Source organism: Varroa jacobsoni, unplaced genomic scaffold, assembly GCF_002532875.2.
Source record: "Varroa jacobsoni isolate VJ856 unplaced genomic scaffold, vjacob_1.0 scaffold_444, whole genome shotgun sequence".
NCBI lineage: Eukaryota > Metazoa > Arthropoda > Arachnida > Mesostigmata > Varroidae > Varroa > Varroa jacobsoni.
The window spans coordinates 76,183-94,136 of NW_019213346.1; the positions used below are offsets into that span (position 1 = coordinate 76,183).

At 37.5% G+C, this 17,954-nt stretch overlaps 2 protein-coding genes and 1 long non-coding RNA gene across 15 annotated transcripts in view; all 3 read right to left on the reverse strand.

Moving 5' to 3' along the window:
• LOC111260483 (uncharacterized) overlaps positions 1-2,052 on the reverse strand; it is a 3,416-nt gene extending 1,364 nt beyond the window's left edge. The window contains exons 1-4 of one of the 9 annotated variants that reach the window (XM_022833297.2): positions 1,851-2,052; positions 1,157-1,382; positions 591-809; positions 175-273 (exon numbers count right to left, since the gene is read on the reverse strand). In XM_022833297.2, coding sequence (XP_022689032.1) covers positions 175-273; positions 591-809; positions 1,157-1,345 — 507 coding nt within the window. In that variant the 5' untranslated portion in view covers positions 1,346-1,382; positions 1,851-2,052. Of the gene's footprint in view, positions 1-174; positions 274-590; positions 810-1,156; positions 1,544-1,607 lie in introns of all 9 variants that reach the window. The other 8 variants (XM_022833296.2, XM_022833294.2, XM_022833295.2 and 5 more) reach the window with 8 other exon arrangements.
• Positions 2,053-3,297: 1,245 nt separating this feature from the next.
• LOC111260482 (uncharacterized) lies at positions 3,298-6,360 on the reverse strand. 3 transcript variants are annotated; one of them, XR_002680356.2, is made up of 8 exons: positions 6,082-6,355; positions 5,728-5,810; positions 5,418-5,510; positions 5,134-5,195; positions 4,878-4,948; positions 4,604-4,658; positions 4,080-4,400; positions 3,298-3,632 (listed from the first exon to the last, which is right to left on the reverse strand). It is a non-coding gene; the product is annotated as an uncharacterized LOC111260482 (long non-coding RNA). The 3 variants fall into 3 exon arrangements; XR_002680358.2 differs by having other exon boundaries at positions 3,298-4,400; positions 5,418-5,501; positions 6,082-6,360; XR_002680355.2 differs by having other exon boundaries at positions 3,298-4,400; positions 6,082-6,358.
• A 5,243-nt stretch (positions 6,361-11,603) lies between these two features.
• LOC111260479 (uncharacterized) lies at positions 11,604-17,813 on the reverse strand. 3 transcript variants are annotated; one of them, XM_022833283.2, is made up of 6 exons: positions 17,725-17,813; positions 15,116-15,165; positions 14,112-14,239; positions 13,333-13,409; positions 12,846-12,923; positions 11,604-12,267 (listed from the first exon to the last, which is right to left on the reverse strand). In XM_022833283.2, exons 1-6 carry the CDS (start codon positions 17,747-17,749, stop codon positions 12,116-12,118), a joined length of 510 nt encoding a protein of 169 aa, XP_022689018.1. In that variant the 5' UTR covers positions 17,750-17,813; the 3' UTR covers positions 11,604-12,115. The 3 variants fall into 3 exon arrangements, with proteins under 3 accessions (XP_022689018.1, XP_022689020.1, XP_022689017.1); XM_022833285.2 differs by lacking the exon at positions 17,725-17,813 and adding an exon at positions 16,177-16,909; XM_022833282.2 differs by lacking the exon at positions 17,725-17,813 and having other exon boundaries at positions 15,116-15,311.
• Positions 17,814-17,954: the final 141 nt, after the last annotated feature.

Genomic DNA, 17,954 nt, shown 5'->3' on the forward strand with positions numbered 1-17,954 from the left:
ACACATTAATAAAGCTCTAGATTTATACATTTCTGCTCATAAGTAACTCGTAGTTAATCCATAACCCACTTTCTGCCTTAACTATGATTTTTTCTTAGTTTCGCATCCGGTTCAGCTGTTAGCCTACTAAAATAGCTTTAGATGTTGGTCGTCCGCCCCTAATATATAACGTACCGAAATCACATCTTTTCCGTTGTCTAAGCCAGTGTAACGGACAAATTGGATCTTTGGAATCACGCCCATATGTCGCACAGCGGTTAGCTCTGCTCGAATCTAAAAAAAAATTCTCAAATATTAGGCATGTATCGAACAAAAACATCACAAAAACCTTATAGCCGCTTAATTTACTAACAGCCATTCTGAAGCAGCACATACACTAATAAGCGAAGATTCGTTGCACGCGTGTTCACTTAGGCTACAACGTCATGCTATTGAACTTAGTCTTTGTTTTACACGTCAACAGCAGATATGCAAGTATATAAAGCCGTTACACTATTAAGCCACTAATGTGTAAAATAAGTGGTTGGAAAAAACTGCTGTACGACATAATCGTATTTTATTCAGCTAGGGTTGTCACCTAGGTTCATTACCTGCGGTGCAATTTCCTTTAGCGTCGCAGCGGCTTCTGCAACTTCGACAGTGCCGCTCTCTGTACATACGTCGCTTTCGCATATCCAATAAACGTTAACAATAGTGAGCTCAAAATTAATCCTAACTTCAATCACCGTAATCCCATAACCTGATAGGCGCTCTCCAAATTCGGAAGCAAGCACGCCCGTAATTGTTTCCATGTACAGCGCGTTCAGAACCTGTCATAAATAAAAGGAGAAATATTTAAGTCTGAAATGTGTTTTTTAACCCAACGAATTACTTGACCGTATCTTAAAATACGTTTAAAATTTTGCACATAGATCAACTCAAGTGTCGATCTACTCAACTACGCGTCAATTGCATATTTTGCCAGTGCGCGCTTCTTTCCCAAACAGTCGGCATTTTGACGCTGCTTGTCAAGCCTTTTAGTTGCCCTTGGAGACGCTGGTTCGAGTCTTATCTACGACATATATCACACAAAAAGTGTAAGTAAATAAAAAAGCAAATAGTTGAATAATAGATGTAGATGATGAAAAAGCGTTGGTGGTGATCTGTGCCTTCTTACCCGTTGACGCCTATTCGCTTCAGGCGGCAATCTCTTAACTGTGGTAAGTTTATTGTTTTCCTGCTCCACAATCTTGTTTTCGATATTTTTTTCGCGCTCTATCAGCTTGTGTAAAAAATAACCTGGCTTAGCCGTCCTTCGGCAACTCGTTGTAAATGTCCTCATCAGAGGCAATATAAATACATTCATTATATTTAATATTGATGAGCGGCGAAACTGCGTTTACCTGCAAATCGCAATGGCCGCAGCAATTAGCTCGAGTTTTGACTCATATGTAGTTGAAAACAGTGTTCACAGTTAGCAGTTTGCCGAATATAGCATTAGCGTAATGCGTGATCTTTTCAAACTTCCTTCTAAGTACATTTGGTGGCTACAGTTACTCCCCGACTGCAATATATATAATTATTACATATTGGTTTATTATAAGGGGAATCGTTTGGAAATCGTGTACCTTGTTAGTTACCTACTTACACATACTTCTTCAACTCGTTTTAGATCAATCACGTATTTTCTTTTAACTGTAAGATGACTATAATACTTAAACCGAGTATGAATTTCTGCCTAGTAGTCGTTTTTATCATTCAAATGAAACTTTTGCCCAAATTTTACTGATTCGACTTAGCAGTGAAAAATCACTCGGGTGAAATTGCGCTCAGATATTACACAGAACGCCATAGCTTAGGTCAGATTATACCGGTGATTCCCAGATAGGGATTACTGTATGCCTTTGGATCTAGCGACAAAATGCTTTCAAGTATACGCTAACACATATCACTTGGGGTCGACCCCGGCAAACGTTTTCGCACATCGAACAATCAGCTGCGGGCTTTAAGATATCGAGCAATTTTTGGCAGCGCATAAAATCACAGAGGCATATGTACGATGATGATGTTTTGGTTGGTTTCTAGGGTTCACCTAGCGGAAATCTTCCTAAACAACGGAGATTCCCATACAATAGCAAATTTGTGTAGAGGAACGGTGAAGAATAAATTCGTCTGCAAACACGTGCAACCAGTATAAACAAATATACCAGGATGACAATCAACATCGGCAGACTTGGGAAATTGGTGTGAAATAGGGTAACCCTTCACTGTACAGGCAACACTCATTGTTATAGTTTTAAGCGCACATTATTGGTTTAGGTTGAAGCTAGAGTCTACCAGAAATTGACTAGGTCGTCATCCCTCGAGAATGATGAAGCACAGACCTGACTGGTATCCTTTTTTAAACTGCTTTGAAAAAAATTTTTATGAGGAATTGAGTTTAGATATTTTTTAACTAATTTGTGGGTTCAAATTGGTGAGAAATGTTATTTTCTATGCACCAATCTAACCAATTACGAGAAAAATCTAAATTACTCAATTTACAAAGGTTGCATGCAGTTAGCAACACTAAAATGTGCTACAATAGTGATACCACTCAAAATGCCATTGTCACACTTCCTTTAAATAAATGTATAAATTAAACGCATTTGAATAAGCTATGCATGAAAAACAGCCTAAATGGGATAATGTCGATGTACCTTGTAAAAAGTAATAGTGCATTTTTGGTAGATACAATAGCACACTAAAAGACTTCAGAACTCCAATATCCTTAGAATTATTTTGTTATTTCAAAAGACTAATATTTACAAAGTCTTGAGAAATCGACAGATACCAATTCGGAATCAAAATGACCACACTGGTATGTAAAAAGCTTCGTGTAGCGCGGCTACTACTGGCTTACCACAATTTAAATGTAGGGTAAAACTATACATACATGTAACATATATTTACACTTTACTTCGGGAGACTTATGAATCAGGTAGAATTGCTTACGTAAAACGTGGGTCCATATCGTTACGAATAGCTTCATAAAAACCTGAACATTTTGTTTGACTCAACAAATTAACTTGACTCTTTATTAGGGAATAGTTGTGTTCAAGCCGCACCATACGATCACTTCACAATTTCAAGGTGCCGATTAATTACTCGAAACATTCATTGCTTTACATCTTGGAGAAGCTGAGCGCGCATGCTCTTGATAACCGTTATTTCGTCTGTACTTCCTAAAATAGCTATCGTGTTTGTATATGAACGTAATTTCATACACACTGCTTATGTGTTGAAGATATACATAACCTTTAAAGCAAATGAGAATAGTTTGTTTATAATACAAATTCAGATGAATCTTTTATTATTCTCTGGCAAGAACATTTGTTATTCATATTTCCCATTGATTTGCAATTATTCGCAGGCACAACTTTATTACTGGTTTCCTCTGAGTTCTCTTCTTTGTAGCCTCGCAAGCACAATTAACTAAAAGTAGTTGAAGATTGCGGATGAGCGTTAGTTGTGTGCCGCTTTTTATCAATGGATAATGGCAGATTTGGCATCATGGCCTCTCAATGACGATATATAAAATACACACGTTACGCTGATAACAGTTACATCCAGTTTTTACTTTTCAGCCATTTCCTTGGAAGCGTCCTCATTACCTAAAGTGGCAAAATTTTTTTTTGAACTAGGGAATCAAACCCAAGCGTTTCTCTGGAAATGTTTCATTCTAAGAATGTTCAGAGTTGTGAAAATCTCATCTGTACTCAGAGTAGCAAGTACAAGCCTCATCATAATCCAGGAGAACTAGATTCTCCTAATTAATACGTTTTTTTTCTGTACGAATTTAGATGCGCAGTAACATGTAAAAAAAAACAATTAACATGTAATTTACCTCAAATCGAGATATTAATTCAGCAGTCACAAAGGCTACAATGTTCAATACACAAATGGAACTTTGAATTAACGCCTAATTGCAGCAAGCAAAAAGCATCCTTCTCTCATCATATCAGGATTTTTCTCTTGATATCATAATATCATATCGAAACACTATGTAGGCACTGCTAAATGTTAGGCGAACGTCGGAAATTGTCAACGTAAACACATACCAGCCTTTTAGAGGTCGATCAGTATTCAGGAACAGCTGTAAAGTATGAAGCTTGCGTCGGCTTGCAATGCATACAGAATGCTCCGCACTAAAACAATATTGTGATTTGAAATGCAAATAAGATGTGCATGTTACAATACAAATTCAGATGCATCTTTTCTTGCAAGCAAAAAATTCATCGTATCCCCTTATTGTCCACATTACGTGTTCTAGGTCCGACTATTAGTACTGGTCTCCCCTGGATTCTCGTTCATCCGTTCTCAGGTGTTCGACCTCCAGTGATTCAGAGCTGTAGGAACTGAAGACCTTCGCAACCTTGCAGCTACATTGGAAAGTACAGAGTAGTTGAGGATTATGGATTAATGCTCATATTCATCATAAGTGGAATATGGATTGGGTGTTCCTCAGTGTGCCGGTTTTTATGAATGGATTGTAGCAGGTTTTGATATCACGACTTCTCAATGAGATTCACCAGATCATCATACATGAAAAATAGTGACACAAACGTAAATATGGAACTCGTACCTTTCGACATGGCCAGTTTTTAATTTTAGACACTGGCTCAAGGTGCCTTCATTACCTGAAACGACAAAAATTATCGTTTTTGAACTAGAGAGCCAAACTTGAGCATTTCACCATCATAAAAGTTTTAGTTCAGAGTTGTGAAATTCTCATCTGTACTCAGAGTAGCAAGTACTAAAGATTCATCATAAACCCATAATACGAGATTTAGCTTAATATGTTTTTTACGGAGTAAAATGCACGATAACAAAAAGGAACGTCTAAAAAAGTACTTTACCTTAAAACTGTGTACACAACGATTGACTCCAGGTCAATGGCGTGACGAGATAGAATGAGCAGTTACGGAAGCTACAGTATTAAATACAAACGTAAATTTCAGTTAATGTCTAAAATATTAGCTAGTGAAAATCACCTTTCATGAACATGACATCAGAATTGTTTTATCATCCCTCCTCAGATAGCAAGTACTCTATATAGTTGTCATCATGTAAGCATTACAACAATATCTGGCAAACAATGAATTCAGTGCGTACTTCTCGTCGGAGCTGTTCTATGGAGCACATAGATAACACGCAACCACCAACGGGAGACGTTACTAAAAGCAAGCAGACAAGGATTCCTTAGTTGGCTATATCGTACGGTTATATGTGTGTTTTTGAGTAAAAAATCACTGCGCGAAATCAGATTATTTCCCATTTAAAAATCAAAGGATTCATATGTCCCTATCTGAGAAAATCATCATCGACAACCACGCGGTATGACCAGCGTTATAGCAAGCAAAAGGTAATTTCGAAGACGTCAACATAAAAACACGAACCTTTCGGAGGTCGGTGTTTAGGAACAATTGTAAAGAGCGCTCCAAATCCTGCACCAGCTAGCAATCCATCCAGACTGCTTCGTACTGCAGCAACTTGGTGAATAGGGGGGAATTTCAGGTTATTAAATCTAAAATCGTTCCCATAGAATTATTGAATATGACTTAAAAAATCTAGAAAATACGCTGTTTAATTCAGTGTTACTTCTACCCAAATATTAAATCATAGGATTCAGATGTCCCTATCTTCGAATATCATCATGAAAACAGTTTAAAAAATTAACAATGAAACGCAAGAACGTGTGACAATTACCTTTGGTCTTCAGTTACGATTACCACCTCGACGATCACACGCTGCATCGATAGCTACATCAGCATAGCACATTCCAGCTAAACCTAAACATTCAAAGAAACTATTTATTTCTACACTACCTGAGTGAATTACCAAATTTCTTTAGGAGACTATCAGGCATAGGTTATCATCCTACTTCAGTAGTAGCAAGTAAGTCATCCTTTTAAGTAACGTAGATTGTCCGCTTCAATTTTAAATTTTTAGAGATCTAAGAATAACGGCGTGTCAGGCCAATCCACTATTAAGAATACTGACAGTACAGTAGTCCTTTCAAGAACTCAGGACATTTGTAAATTTGGAATCGCACTGTCTTACCAATCAGTCGAAGTTTCATAATAATAAGGAATAACCAGACAGGTCATACAACGCGGTGAGCTTCTCGTATTGGGCATCGCTCAGTGTACGTAGGCCATCCCGAGGATTCAAATTGTGTGTACACAAATTCAACTTCAACTTATTATTAGGTTATTTCGGAAACTCTAATCAAGCCCAGAAAACAACTACTCAAATTGTCGTCTTTTAAATTGGCCATAGCGATGTACGACAACCAACACCATATCATGAATCACACCAAAAGGAACCTCACACGGTTACCGTCGCTTCTTATACACGAAACCCTTCTTGGGAGAGGGCACCTGCTAAAACCTGGCGGCAAATTTTAAATATGGGCAAGGGCACTTTTCATTTTATTCAAAAGTGCCAAATCACATCAGATCAGAGAACTACTTTCAAAGGATTTGTTTCTCACTTTTCTTCATAAGACATAATATTTTCTAGAAATAAAGCTTACTTTCAAATCAGTATAGCTATAATTGCAGTTGCTTAATTTGCAAGTATCCTAGAACTTATTGGGTTAATCCCAGTTCATTTTATTCTTTATAAATCATAAATGTTGCTATGAGAATTGTCATATAAAGTACTTTATCATATACCTCTTGCCATTTCATGCCGTTATTATGAAATAAATATATCACAATGAGAAGATTATATTTTTAAGTTTATATTGTTACTTTCATTAACGGTTGGTCATGGTTCTATACAAATATAGAACCATTATTTTCGAAAGCTCATACGAGTAATTTAGATATACAGTACCTATCATAAAAGAACAAAAAATGCGCCACTGAAATATTTTCAAATACCAACGTTCATTTCGTGATTGACATGAAACCGTCGATCGTGATGCGCTTATGCTTCGTTTGAAGATCAATGTGTTACTACAGTGCTGTCATGAATCACTGCAATATTCGTAAGAAAACGTGCATTATGATTTAAATTTTTATTGACATATTAAAATGACGATAAGATTACATTCTTAGCGTCTGTGGTACCATCAGTGCGCCCAGCGTTATGGGCTCTCTTCAGCGTCGTGACACGTACGTGTATACCGTTCGCGTGTTTATGTGTTCCTTGGGAGGGCTCCAATACAGGCATTTATGATATGTTGACAATATTATCTATTAGGCATTTTTTTGAGCTACATCGAGGCAAACAGAAATGATCCCGTTCACCTTCATAATTGTATTTGAAGTACGGTTGAAGATTCGCGAGCAAGACGATATTCGGTTTTCGAAGTAATACATGCCTATATTACGGTTATTGTATATATATATATATATATATATATATGTGTATATATATATAAGTTAACTTACTTGAGATTAGAGCACGCCACATACACGTACATGTATTGACATACATGTAACACATGCAAAACGTCTCGCGCAAAGTGATGCTTACGTAAAGGATGCTAGGAGGAAAATGAACACTTAGCGTTAATCAGCCATATTCTAGCTTGTCCAATAACCGCACAATGGCACGTTACTTGATTAAGTGATAGACGTATCGAGATCCACGTTTTAGCCGTTTGATGTCGATGAATTTGAACATAATAGTCAAACAAAAACGTTTGCGTTTTTACTTAACTTAATAACAAACTGCAACAGCTAGTCGGTGAAAATCTAAGCCAACCGTTTAGGCCGCTGCGTTTGATTATAGGTTACATATATATGGAGTGCATTCACTTGAAAGATATTGCGATATTTACGAAATTTCTGTGAACGTTGCCCAAATCATAAAAAAACACCTACAAAATTTAATATGTGTTGACCAAACAATGCAAAATGATCTCAAGTCTAAACCAAAAATATATAACTTTTTATACTAACATTTTTTAAATCAAGAAAAGCGAGGGCAATAAATTGATTTTCGTCGTTTATACCCAAGATGGTGCCGGCTACGGTAAATACAAAGCAATTGAATTGACTATTGGCCATAATTAAGTAAAGACCAAATGAATAATAAGTTTATTTATTGAGGAGCTTGCCTCCACTGGCAAAACCTTCCTGGGTCTGAATGAAGTGCTTTCCGTTTCACACCCAATTCAACACATAGCATATATATATATATATATATATATTACTCTTTTTGTTGGAAATAACTCTATACTTTAAAATGTAAATGATGGATTTAGAATAGAGGAAAAAATTGTTTTCCAGTATCGAATTTCCTCCGAGAAATAACTGCTGCCTGACACACACACCGTTGAGCTAAGTAAAAAAAGCTTTGTTATTGAACTTATAGTCGACTGTGGTAGAGACAGAAAGTAATAGGATGAAAAATGAGCTCAGACTGTAGACAAGCATGTTTAACTGGTTTTGACTCTGTTAGAATATCGTGACTTCGGCTACCTAATGGCTTTTAAAAATCAATTGCATCACACGCTTCCATTATTATTCCTTATATTAAATTTGATCATAGGTTAATTGTTTGATTATTAATGGATATGTTTCGTATATGAGAAAAAAAAACTACTAAAAACGATTGAAATGCTAGAATAAGCATCGAGGTCCTTGTTGCAGGTTTTCAAATTGGAAATGTTAGTCCATTTAATTTAGTCTTGCAAGAAAATGTCGATGATACAGCGATAAATTAGAAAATAATTAGAATAAGAACAAATAGAATATTAGAAAACACAATATTATTCAAAGCTGAGTGCCGTTGCCCCCAATGATAGCCTCTGTTCTATAAACGATGCTCGTTATGTAGGCAGCAATACGGTATTTCATGCTGGGAAGTTGCGGGCTGAAGCAATACTTAACGGCAAAACCGGGCGTGAAAATAAAAACGTTTATTTAATTGGTAGGCCGCCCCTTTAAGTGTAGCAAGAATTATTGAAGATGTTTTAGAGTACACTTAACTCACTGCACTCTGTCCACACTTCTAGTGACAGATCCAGCGAATATCTTGGCACCAACTAAAGAAGTTCATTCTCAAAGTTACAGGTCTTATTTTGACCTCACGTGGTAGCCATGGGACGTCTGTGTACGACGCTTCATCACAAATATCTTTGGATCCAAATAAACCCACATAAACTAAATTGTAATAATACTAAGCTATAGAGCAATACACTAAGCATGAAACGGAGCAATAATGTACATTAATGATATAGAAAGTAACTCGTACAGCCATTTCTTTGGTATCTGGTCAGAAAGGATGTCCATGCGTTGCCCCCTTGAAACGAAATATAAACGTATGCATAAACAACTTACTTTGACGGAAAGTAGCAAGCAGTGAAGTAATGAGTGTATTTTAAATGAATCCTACACATAGGAAACATGAGCATAGGAAATAATGCGATAATCGTCGCCGCCTAAACCCTCGAAATAGGTCCAAACACAGACCATCGAGCCCTACAGGCAGGCTACCGGTTTGATTCCACGCGGTACTCCTATATCTAGCTAACTCGATAACTATAGGCCAAATGATTATGATCTCTAGAATAACGTAAATTTTAAGATATATGTCCTAATATTTTCTGTCCATAATGAATATCGTTGAGCACAATACGTTTATAATAAACTTCAGTTGAAAAACGGGTCTATCGAGGCAGGCTTTGACCATCCAGGGCTACCATTGGTATCTGCGCCGTACATGTCTGAAGTGAGCTCACAGGAATAAGTGCAACTATTGCGATATTGAAATGATGTGGCTGCCCTGCTCCATAATTAGAAAACGTTTCTAACAAGTGAAGTATTGTACAGTAAGGGAAAACAATGAAGGTGACTTAGTTGAGTCCTATAAAAATGAGCCTAAAAAGTGTGATACGACCGTTTTTCCACAGGCGATTTTATATTCTAAAATTGCGACATGAATTTATCGTTAAGCAACAGATTCCCTGTTAGTTTCCTAAATAATGCGATATTAAACTATGGAGGTTTTGGTTCGCTTAATGCGGTGCCTTTTTGTTCTATGCTTTTAATATCTAAAACGGCATATGCCTTCATCGACGGATTTGGTCAAGTGAACCGAACATCGCACTCGCGGTGTCCGCCAAGAAGCTCTCCTAACTCAAGCTTTGCCTAGCAGCGTATGAACGACGGCAGAATTCAAAATGGCCAAACTGAATGCTCAATATGAAACATCACGGTCATTTTTTCAAAACAAACGTTCTTTCAATATTATTGTAAATGAACTAAGTAGATAAGCGGTGTTTATTATGCTCTGCTATTTTATTGGTGATCTACACGCAACAACGAAACAAAAAGAACTTATTCGAATCATACATCGTAAGTTATTACATGTAAATATCGTCCTAGCGAAGTAATAGGACAAATATTTAACCGTGCCCAGTTTTGATGCTTTTGGTATGTTTAGACCGCTGCTGCTGCTGCTGCTGCTGCTGCTGCTGCCGCCGCCGCCGCCGCCGCCGCGTGCGAAATGTTCTAGGCATTCTAAGAGCACGCTTGAATTTCTTAGTCACTGCAGATATTGTTTTTTGTCAATTGTCAATATCCATTGTACGTATTCACTGCAACTAATAAATTTTGTAAAAAAGGCACGACGTCCGATGGAAAAGTTTTGTTTGCCTTCAAAATATGGCCATCTACTCATTTAAGGTAAGACTCCATGGTGGTTCTAACCCCACAAGCACCAATATGTGAAAAAATCTTTGCAGTTCAGGGGAAATTAAATTATTACATATATATATATATATTCTTAGTTAGTTAATATATATACAATTCAATATTGAATAGTAAGCATTATTACAAATGTTGATAGGTTCATTACATGTTTGATTAAAAACGCTTGTTTGATAGCTCACTTAAATATGCCTTTTTCATAGATTTACACCGTACAGTATTAATCATTTGACGGGAAAAAAATCATAAAAAGTGTCAGCAGCGTTGGATAATAATAAATAATAGTTGAATGTCCTTGCGCATTGCAAACAGTGCTTAGTTTCCACCCGTAAATTTGCTCGGATAGATATACAGACTATAATATATCGGTGTCAAGGAGCCTCAGCCAGCGTTTCCAGGAGGTACACCCATTACATACATTCACTTATATGTATTGATTCGAGATATATACTCAATAATTACCGTTTATCCTAGGGTATACGGTTTACCATCTATGATTACATCTGCCTTTCTCAATTGCTAAGTAATTCAAAAAAGTTCAATGAAGATAATTTTGACAAAAGAAATTAAAGCAAGTATTACACTGTTCGCCTAAGAGAGTGCGCATTGAAGGACTTTACGGAGTACTATGAAAAAAGTGGTTTTCAATTAAGGAAGAAGATGTATCTTACGAAACAAAGAAGTTCCCTGAGTGGGAAAACACAGTGCGAACTTAAGGTAAGGCCGATGAGGAAAAAAATAACCGCATCATTGCGAAATAGCGATTATCGTAAGTATTTTCCCTATAATCCTTGTTGATAGAATTTCCAGTAATTCTCTCCGCCAAAGGTAACTCGCACAACAAAAGCTCGAGATATATAATCACATAAAGTAGAAAATGGTTTTCTTATGCGTAATTGCAAAAATGTAAGCAACTTAAATTTACCATCGTTACGTTTCTGACGTTATTTATTTGAATACCATTTTCCAGGCTTTTGACGCTACCTATAAAATGTCTGAGGTTGTTGTATATTTATTGACAGGTGCGCATAGGCAGCCTATTTGTTTTCTAGACAATATTGGAGAGCCAATCTCTTTTCGTTTCGATATCTAGGTCCTTTGGTCATGCAGCAAAGCTTTCCGGTTCATATTATCAACTCAGCCAAGAGAAAATCTATTCCTTTACGAACCGTATAAAAAGCGTTCACTCAGATAGTTTCATCAGCTAACCGTTTCTGTTTTAGTGATACAGTCATATATCTATCTGCAGCAGATTTCAGCAGGGGTACGGTTTATTTACTATTACCTTCAGTTTCTCTTTCGTTCATTATCAAATTGAAATCGTGTAATGTATTGCCTACGCAAGAATACTACTACCTACATGCGGACTTGAATAACATCGAAAAACTTGGTATGTGATGCTCAACTAGCCCTTTTGCGGATCTTTCTTAAGGAAGGTAAAACTTCTGTTCATTTGGACAGTTGGTCTGATTCACTGCATGGAGAGAATAGGTGACCTTGTTATTCTTGAAGATCTCGTCTGCGCGGCTGTCGTACTTCTCGACGTGATCGACGCTGCGGCCCCCGTAATAATACACGTCTGCGTAAATGGAGAAGAAAAAAGACTGAATAAATGTATGTTCACTCTCTGCTGACGATATCAGGCTACGTACCTTCTGCGTCTCTCATCTGATTGAAACAAACATTTAAATGTTAAAAATGAGTAGCCATTATATGATAAGGACGGATTTTATATTTGGGGATTCAATTCTTAATATATGATTCGGTAACAACAGTACTTCGTGAGCATGTTTTTCAAAGAAGTTTTTAAATTTCATCTAGGGAAAGGCCCTAAACATTCTCCTAGAAAAATGGTCAATGTAATTTTTCTTAAGGAACATCGAGATAAAAATTGTCTCCATTGTCTCTTGTAAGTGTGAGCTTCATGTTCAAGGTAAAAACGAAACGTTAAATACGTTATTGTTTGTAATGGTTAAGCGCTATTTTGTACGACATGTTATGAGTTTTGTGGGCTTTTTAATTGCCCATAAAGCGATTATGGGTTTTCGCCACTATCATTTAAGGAACATTCAGTAAAACTGGTTGTTTCTTTTCCGAGTAATATATTTGTCTCTTGCCAAGTCGGATACGGCCTACTCTGTTTACCCTAGGAATTACCTTTGGACCCCAACCTGACGCGTAAAACCACGTAGTTTTCGTAGTCGGTGTCAAGGATAGTTAAAGCAACGGTGTGTGCTGCAATATTTCATACGAAAAAATAAAAACTGTCATAGTATATTATCTCTAAAGATTAGGCATCCAATTGTCAGTGGTTTTGCATGAGCTTCTCGTGCACGCACGTACCGCGGCTGAGGCAAGCCTGCTTATATCAGACGCAGAGCGCATTTTATATTCATGTATATATATATATATTCGTGTATATAGCTCCCTCTGAGTATACGGTCCATCTAGTTCATAGGACTATATTTAGGTAGGGTTGGACAACACTGTCTGCTAAAAAAAAAGTAATTGTCGAACTTATAATCTATACTATATATTAACAAAGATCTATAGAGCAATTTGACTTAACTGCAGAATGCTGAGTAAAAGCTTACTAGGCTTAAGATATCATCGAAAACATTATTATAAGTACTATTGAACTAACCGTCATTGGCAAACAGGAACTTCGCCTTAACAGAGCGATCGTCAATTATCTCCATTATTTGCGTACCGGGTTTGCTTCTGAAAGATTATTTATTATATGATTATTATAGAAGGACGTTAATTTTTTATCTTAAAACTTAAAAAAAAAAAAAGAAGCTGCCGTACCACAACAGAAAAACCTTCTAGAGAAAGAAAGCTCGTTACTTCTAACGCCATTATTCGACATGTCACACGACTTTTGTAAACAACGAAGAAATACCTTTCGAAGAAAGGTTTTTACTTTGTTGTTTACTGAGAAACTGTAGATTTCTCATCAAATATGACTCTCACTTTCGAACACTAAGTCGGATGAGAGCGCTATTGTTGTTGGTTGTTGTTTCCCTTTCAGCACTTATTAGACGGACCCGTATGTGTTGACTTGATTACAAGAAATTAAACGAAGTTAAGACGTAGGTACCGTTTCATACTACTGTCAACATAAGTACCCACTCGTATCGCAACGGTTTTCTTATTGACAGACTAAGTCCCCCGGAACCGTTTTCCTTCAGTTCCGCAGATCGTTAGCAGCGCTAGTTGTTAGAAGAGAAACTGCGTTATTTTTACAAGAGGTAAAGAGGCTGTTACGGCGATTTAAAGCCGTCAAATTTCAATCGGGTCATGCATTTCCGAGATATGTTTATCTGAAAGCCGCAGCAAATGTTTACGCCTTTGGACATTGTTTACTTGACAATCTGGGAATACACGTTTGCAAGGCACGAGCCAGGGGGTGCGCTCACATACTCGGAATTGATCCATGTCAAGCTAATGCGATATCTATCGCCTCCTTTTGATTCAAACAGCATTCGCGCGCAGTGAGGTGATTCCCATAGGGCTCCAGTCCGCTTCCACGCGTACCACCAGCCTGTGAACTTAAGCGTTGCGAGAACATTTCAAATCGTACATTTAATAAATAGCACCACTGTTAACAACTTACTATTGACTTTTCATGCATACGATATTGACTAAAAGACTGGAGAGCTAAAGTCCTTTTTCTAATTTCTGATCTAACCCGCAGTAGAGTGTAAAGCTAGGGGCAAATCATAAATTATCACAGTAACGAAGAATCCAGCGTAACACGTTACAGAATTATTTTAGGTTAGATAGGAATTTCACTACAAGCTGTCAACCGTTCGGCCTATTTTGACAGGTTAGACCTACAGATCCTCGTAACTATAGGTACTGAGCAAATTTAGCACTACGCTCGACGATCTAGCAAGCACCCATGCAAAGCATTTTGGTGCCATCTTAAGATGATGTTTGAGAAAATGCCCCAGAAGAGCCTTGCGGTACAATAATGGTAGGTTTTCTGCCAACATGCCACATTGACGATGGGCCGCCGAACGTACACTATAATTATTACTATTAGAAACAATTTAATAGGCGTCTGAGTCTGTCATCGAAGTCTGAAGCGAAATCAAGTAACAATAGCCTATCGTAACGTCTTTCTTGTGTGATAAGGGCTTCCAGAGGAACTTCCATAGGAGCACAGAAGTGATACTATATCGGCAAACGTATACACCGCATTTAGTCTGCTTATAATACACTGAGTCAGGAGCGTACACTGGCCAACCTAAGATCCGAAGCGTCTCACATAACATATCGATCTGATTTCTGTGTGAATATCTGAATTCTTTTAGGGAGAGACCAAAATTCGCGGCCTCAGGTCCCGCCAACAACATCTACTACGCAATTTGTGTCATTTGAAAAAAAAAAAGCTATTTAAAAAATGGGATAAATATGCTTACTTGGTCTGGCTCCATGTCAGACATGGGTTTAGCTAGATTTTCTGCGTTGCCTATAATCGGTAAACGGAAAATGACAATTAGTACCGTAAATAAGCCAAGCAGCGGATCCGTTTTACCACACATGCTTGTGGCAGGCTTCATTTTTGGCCAGTCACCTAAGCATTTAGCGAATATCTCACACATGCAAAATGTCTCTCTTAGCCTATTTTATACCGAAAAGGTTTAATGCGTCTACCCATGTATTCGTTGATTGAACTGAGGATAACAACAGCGGGCCGCGCTATTAGCGAGCGACCAAAAGATCGTTTCACCTGGTAGCGTTGCCGTTGCCGTTGCCAGAGAGAAGCTGTCTACACAGATTACGAAAATTCACCCAATCTATACAATTGATCTTATAGAGAAAATCCGAATAGAATATCTATCTATTTGATCGCTGATAATTTTCTAAAGATTACTATTGACTTTTTTGATTGCTTTCCTCATCAACCATATACCATTATATTACACTGCTCGTTCAGATCACTAAAATGTAATGAATATAGTTATCAAGATCAGCATATGGTCCTAGCATTTGTTTTGGACCTAAGTCGGGCTTTGATACTGCACAAAAAAAAAGTAAGCGATCGATTAGCTTGCAGACGCTTTCGTTTTTTTTTTTTCTTTTACAAAGAGTATAGTATCAAATCTATCGACGTAGGAAATAGTTAATGATCGAACGATGAATAATTTGTCGTGACAAATCGATAACTGCAGGCGCCATAGCCAGTGATGATGTATTTCGCCATTAAGTTCCGATGACAGTCATTCATTCATAAAAGGTTTGAGTGATACTCTCAAAGCAAAACCTACTCTATGTGGACCGAATGTGGGGCTCAATCTTGACGATAGGACTAATTGTTGCCCACATCAGATCATTACCTGCCAGTAAATGTCAATGCCTCTCTTAGGCTCCACAGTAGTAGATTAGACTGAAGCGATGTTATGTCTATGGTAAGGCCGAAGATTTTTTTTTTTCTTTTTTCTTTCAAGCATTTCTCTAGTTGCTGCTTCTATTTACGAACCTGTATTTTCCCTATGTATCCTAAACGAAACCCTGCTGCAGCTGCGCCAACGATCACTTGCTACAACTATTGGATTGATGACATTGTTAGTCGCAACCCGGTCTATCTTCCTGTCGGATTCTTCATCTCGCGGGGAGATACACCGAATCCCATGTGGGTTTTACCTTCCGCTTTTCCAAGGCACACGGTGATGATCTTAGCTCGATGGGTTCATTGTTCCTTTTAGGAGAATATTCGATTAACTTCTGCCATCTGGAATTTTCCTAATTGTCCTGCTTTGACTGGCTAGCAGCATCTCCAATATTTCTTTTCTCTCCACTTCGTCTTTTTGTGCCAGTGTGTTTTAGACTAATGATGCTATTGTTCGACATTCTCATAGATGTATTGAACAAAATCACGGAGGAACGTGCTTATTGCCCCTATGAGTTTCCGTTTGAGGGGGCCCAACGCCGCCTTGGTAGAAGTGTAGGTCGCTTCCGCTGTTTTACAGGATAAACTGCTCCGGGCGCAACTAAACTGCTGTAGAAATGCAGAACTATCAGCATCTCGTTGCCTTTTTCTCTTTACGTGGTCTGCAATATACACTTTCCATACATACGTTGATCGATGAAGAGACACGTATATGTTCCTATTTGTAGAAAATCTAAGACGTAGGTGCAAGCTTCCCATCACCTCTATCTATTAGAAGCTTATGAGTACGTTGCAGAGAAAAACGATAAAGATCGCTTGTGACTTTTATAGTATAAAAGTTGTGATCATGTAATTTGGAAATGGCCAGACAGGATTACCGGCGCATGGTTGCATGCTATATCGGTTTCATCACATCATATGTACGTCGCGGACTATGTGCATCCGCACAAGATGTGCAGAAATATGTTTCAGGTACCATATAGCGTGTATATATATATATATATATACTGCAACGCCATCGTCGGGCAGCCTTTCTAATAAAACGTACCGATTTTCAAATTTTAGATTTTTGAGTTTATGAATTCACAAAATATAATTTTATTTTTCCCAACAAAAACTTTTTTCAAAACAAAACAAACAAAAACAAACATAGTACACACCATCCTCTATCAAGGGGTTTGCTTTGCATTCTTGAATCCGGATATTATTTTTCACAGCCATGTATTTTTAGTTAGCCACGTGTACAACTAGGCTTTTCTTATTAAGGTCTTCTAAGCATTATAAACTTAAATAATAAGTATCAGAGTACAATATTCTATATTCCAATAACAATTTATCGAATTGTTTCAGCCGTAACAGATATATATATATGTAATGTAATAAATTGTTTTATGAGAAAATTAATATACTTCATCAACAAATCAACCGTGCAAAGACCTTACGTTTTAAAATTTAGCAGCTAGGTAGTTATCCTATTTAGATATTGCTATTAAGGTCAGCGCTAAAACAATGTAGCTCGGTTAAGGTGGAAGAACGAAGACAAATTTATTATGTAATGAGCTTGTTTAGCACTAGATGTAGACCATTACAGAATATTAACTGACTCTATCGCCAACAATGTCTTTTTAAGGGTCTTACTTTCAGTATCTAAGCCGTTAGGCATTGCTTCAGACAGATTGCCTAGTTCCTAGCACGAAAAGAAGTGTGTACGCCTGTTTCGAACCGAGACCACCATGGTTCTCTTAGTATAGTTTGAGAACTCGTTATCATTAGTCTACCATGAACTTTACAGTCTGTCAGTCGGTAGAAAGAGCCCGTCAGTTGTCATCGTCTGCTGGCCGTTGTTTATTATTGATTTTAGTGATCGA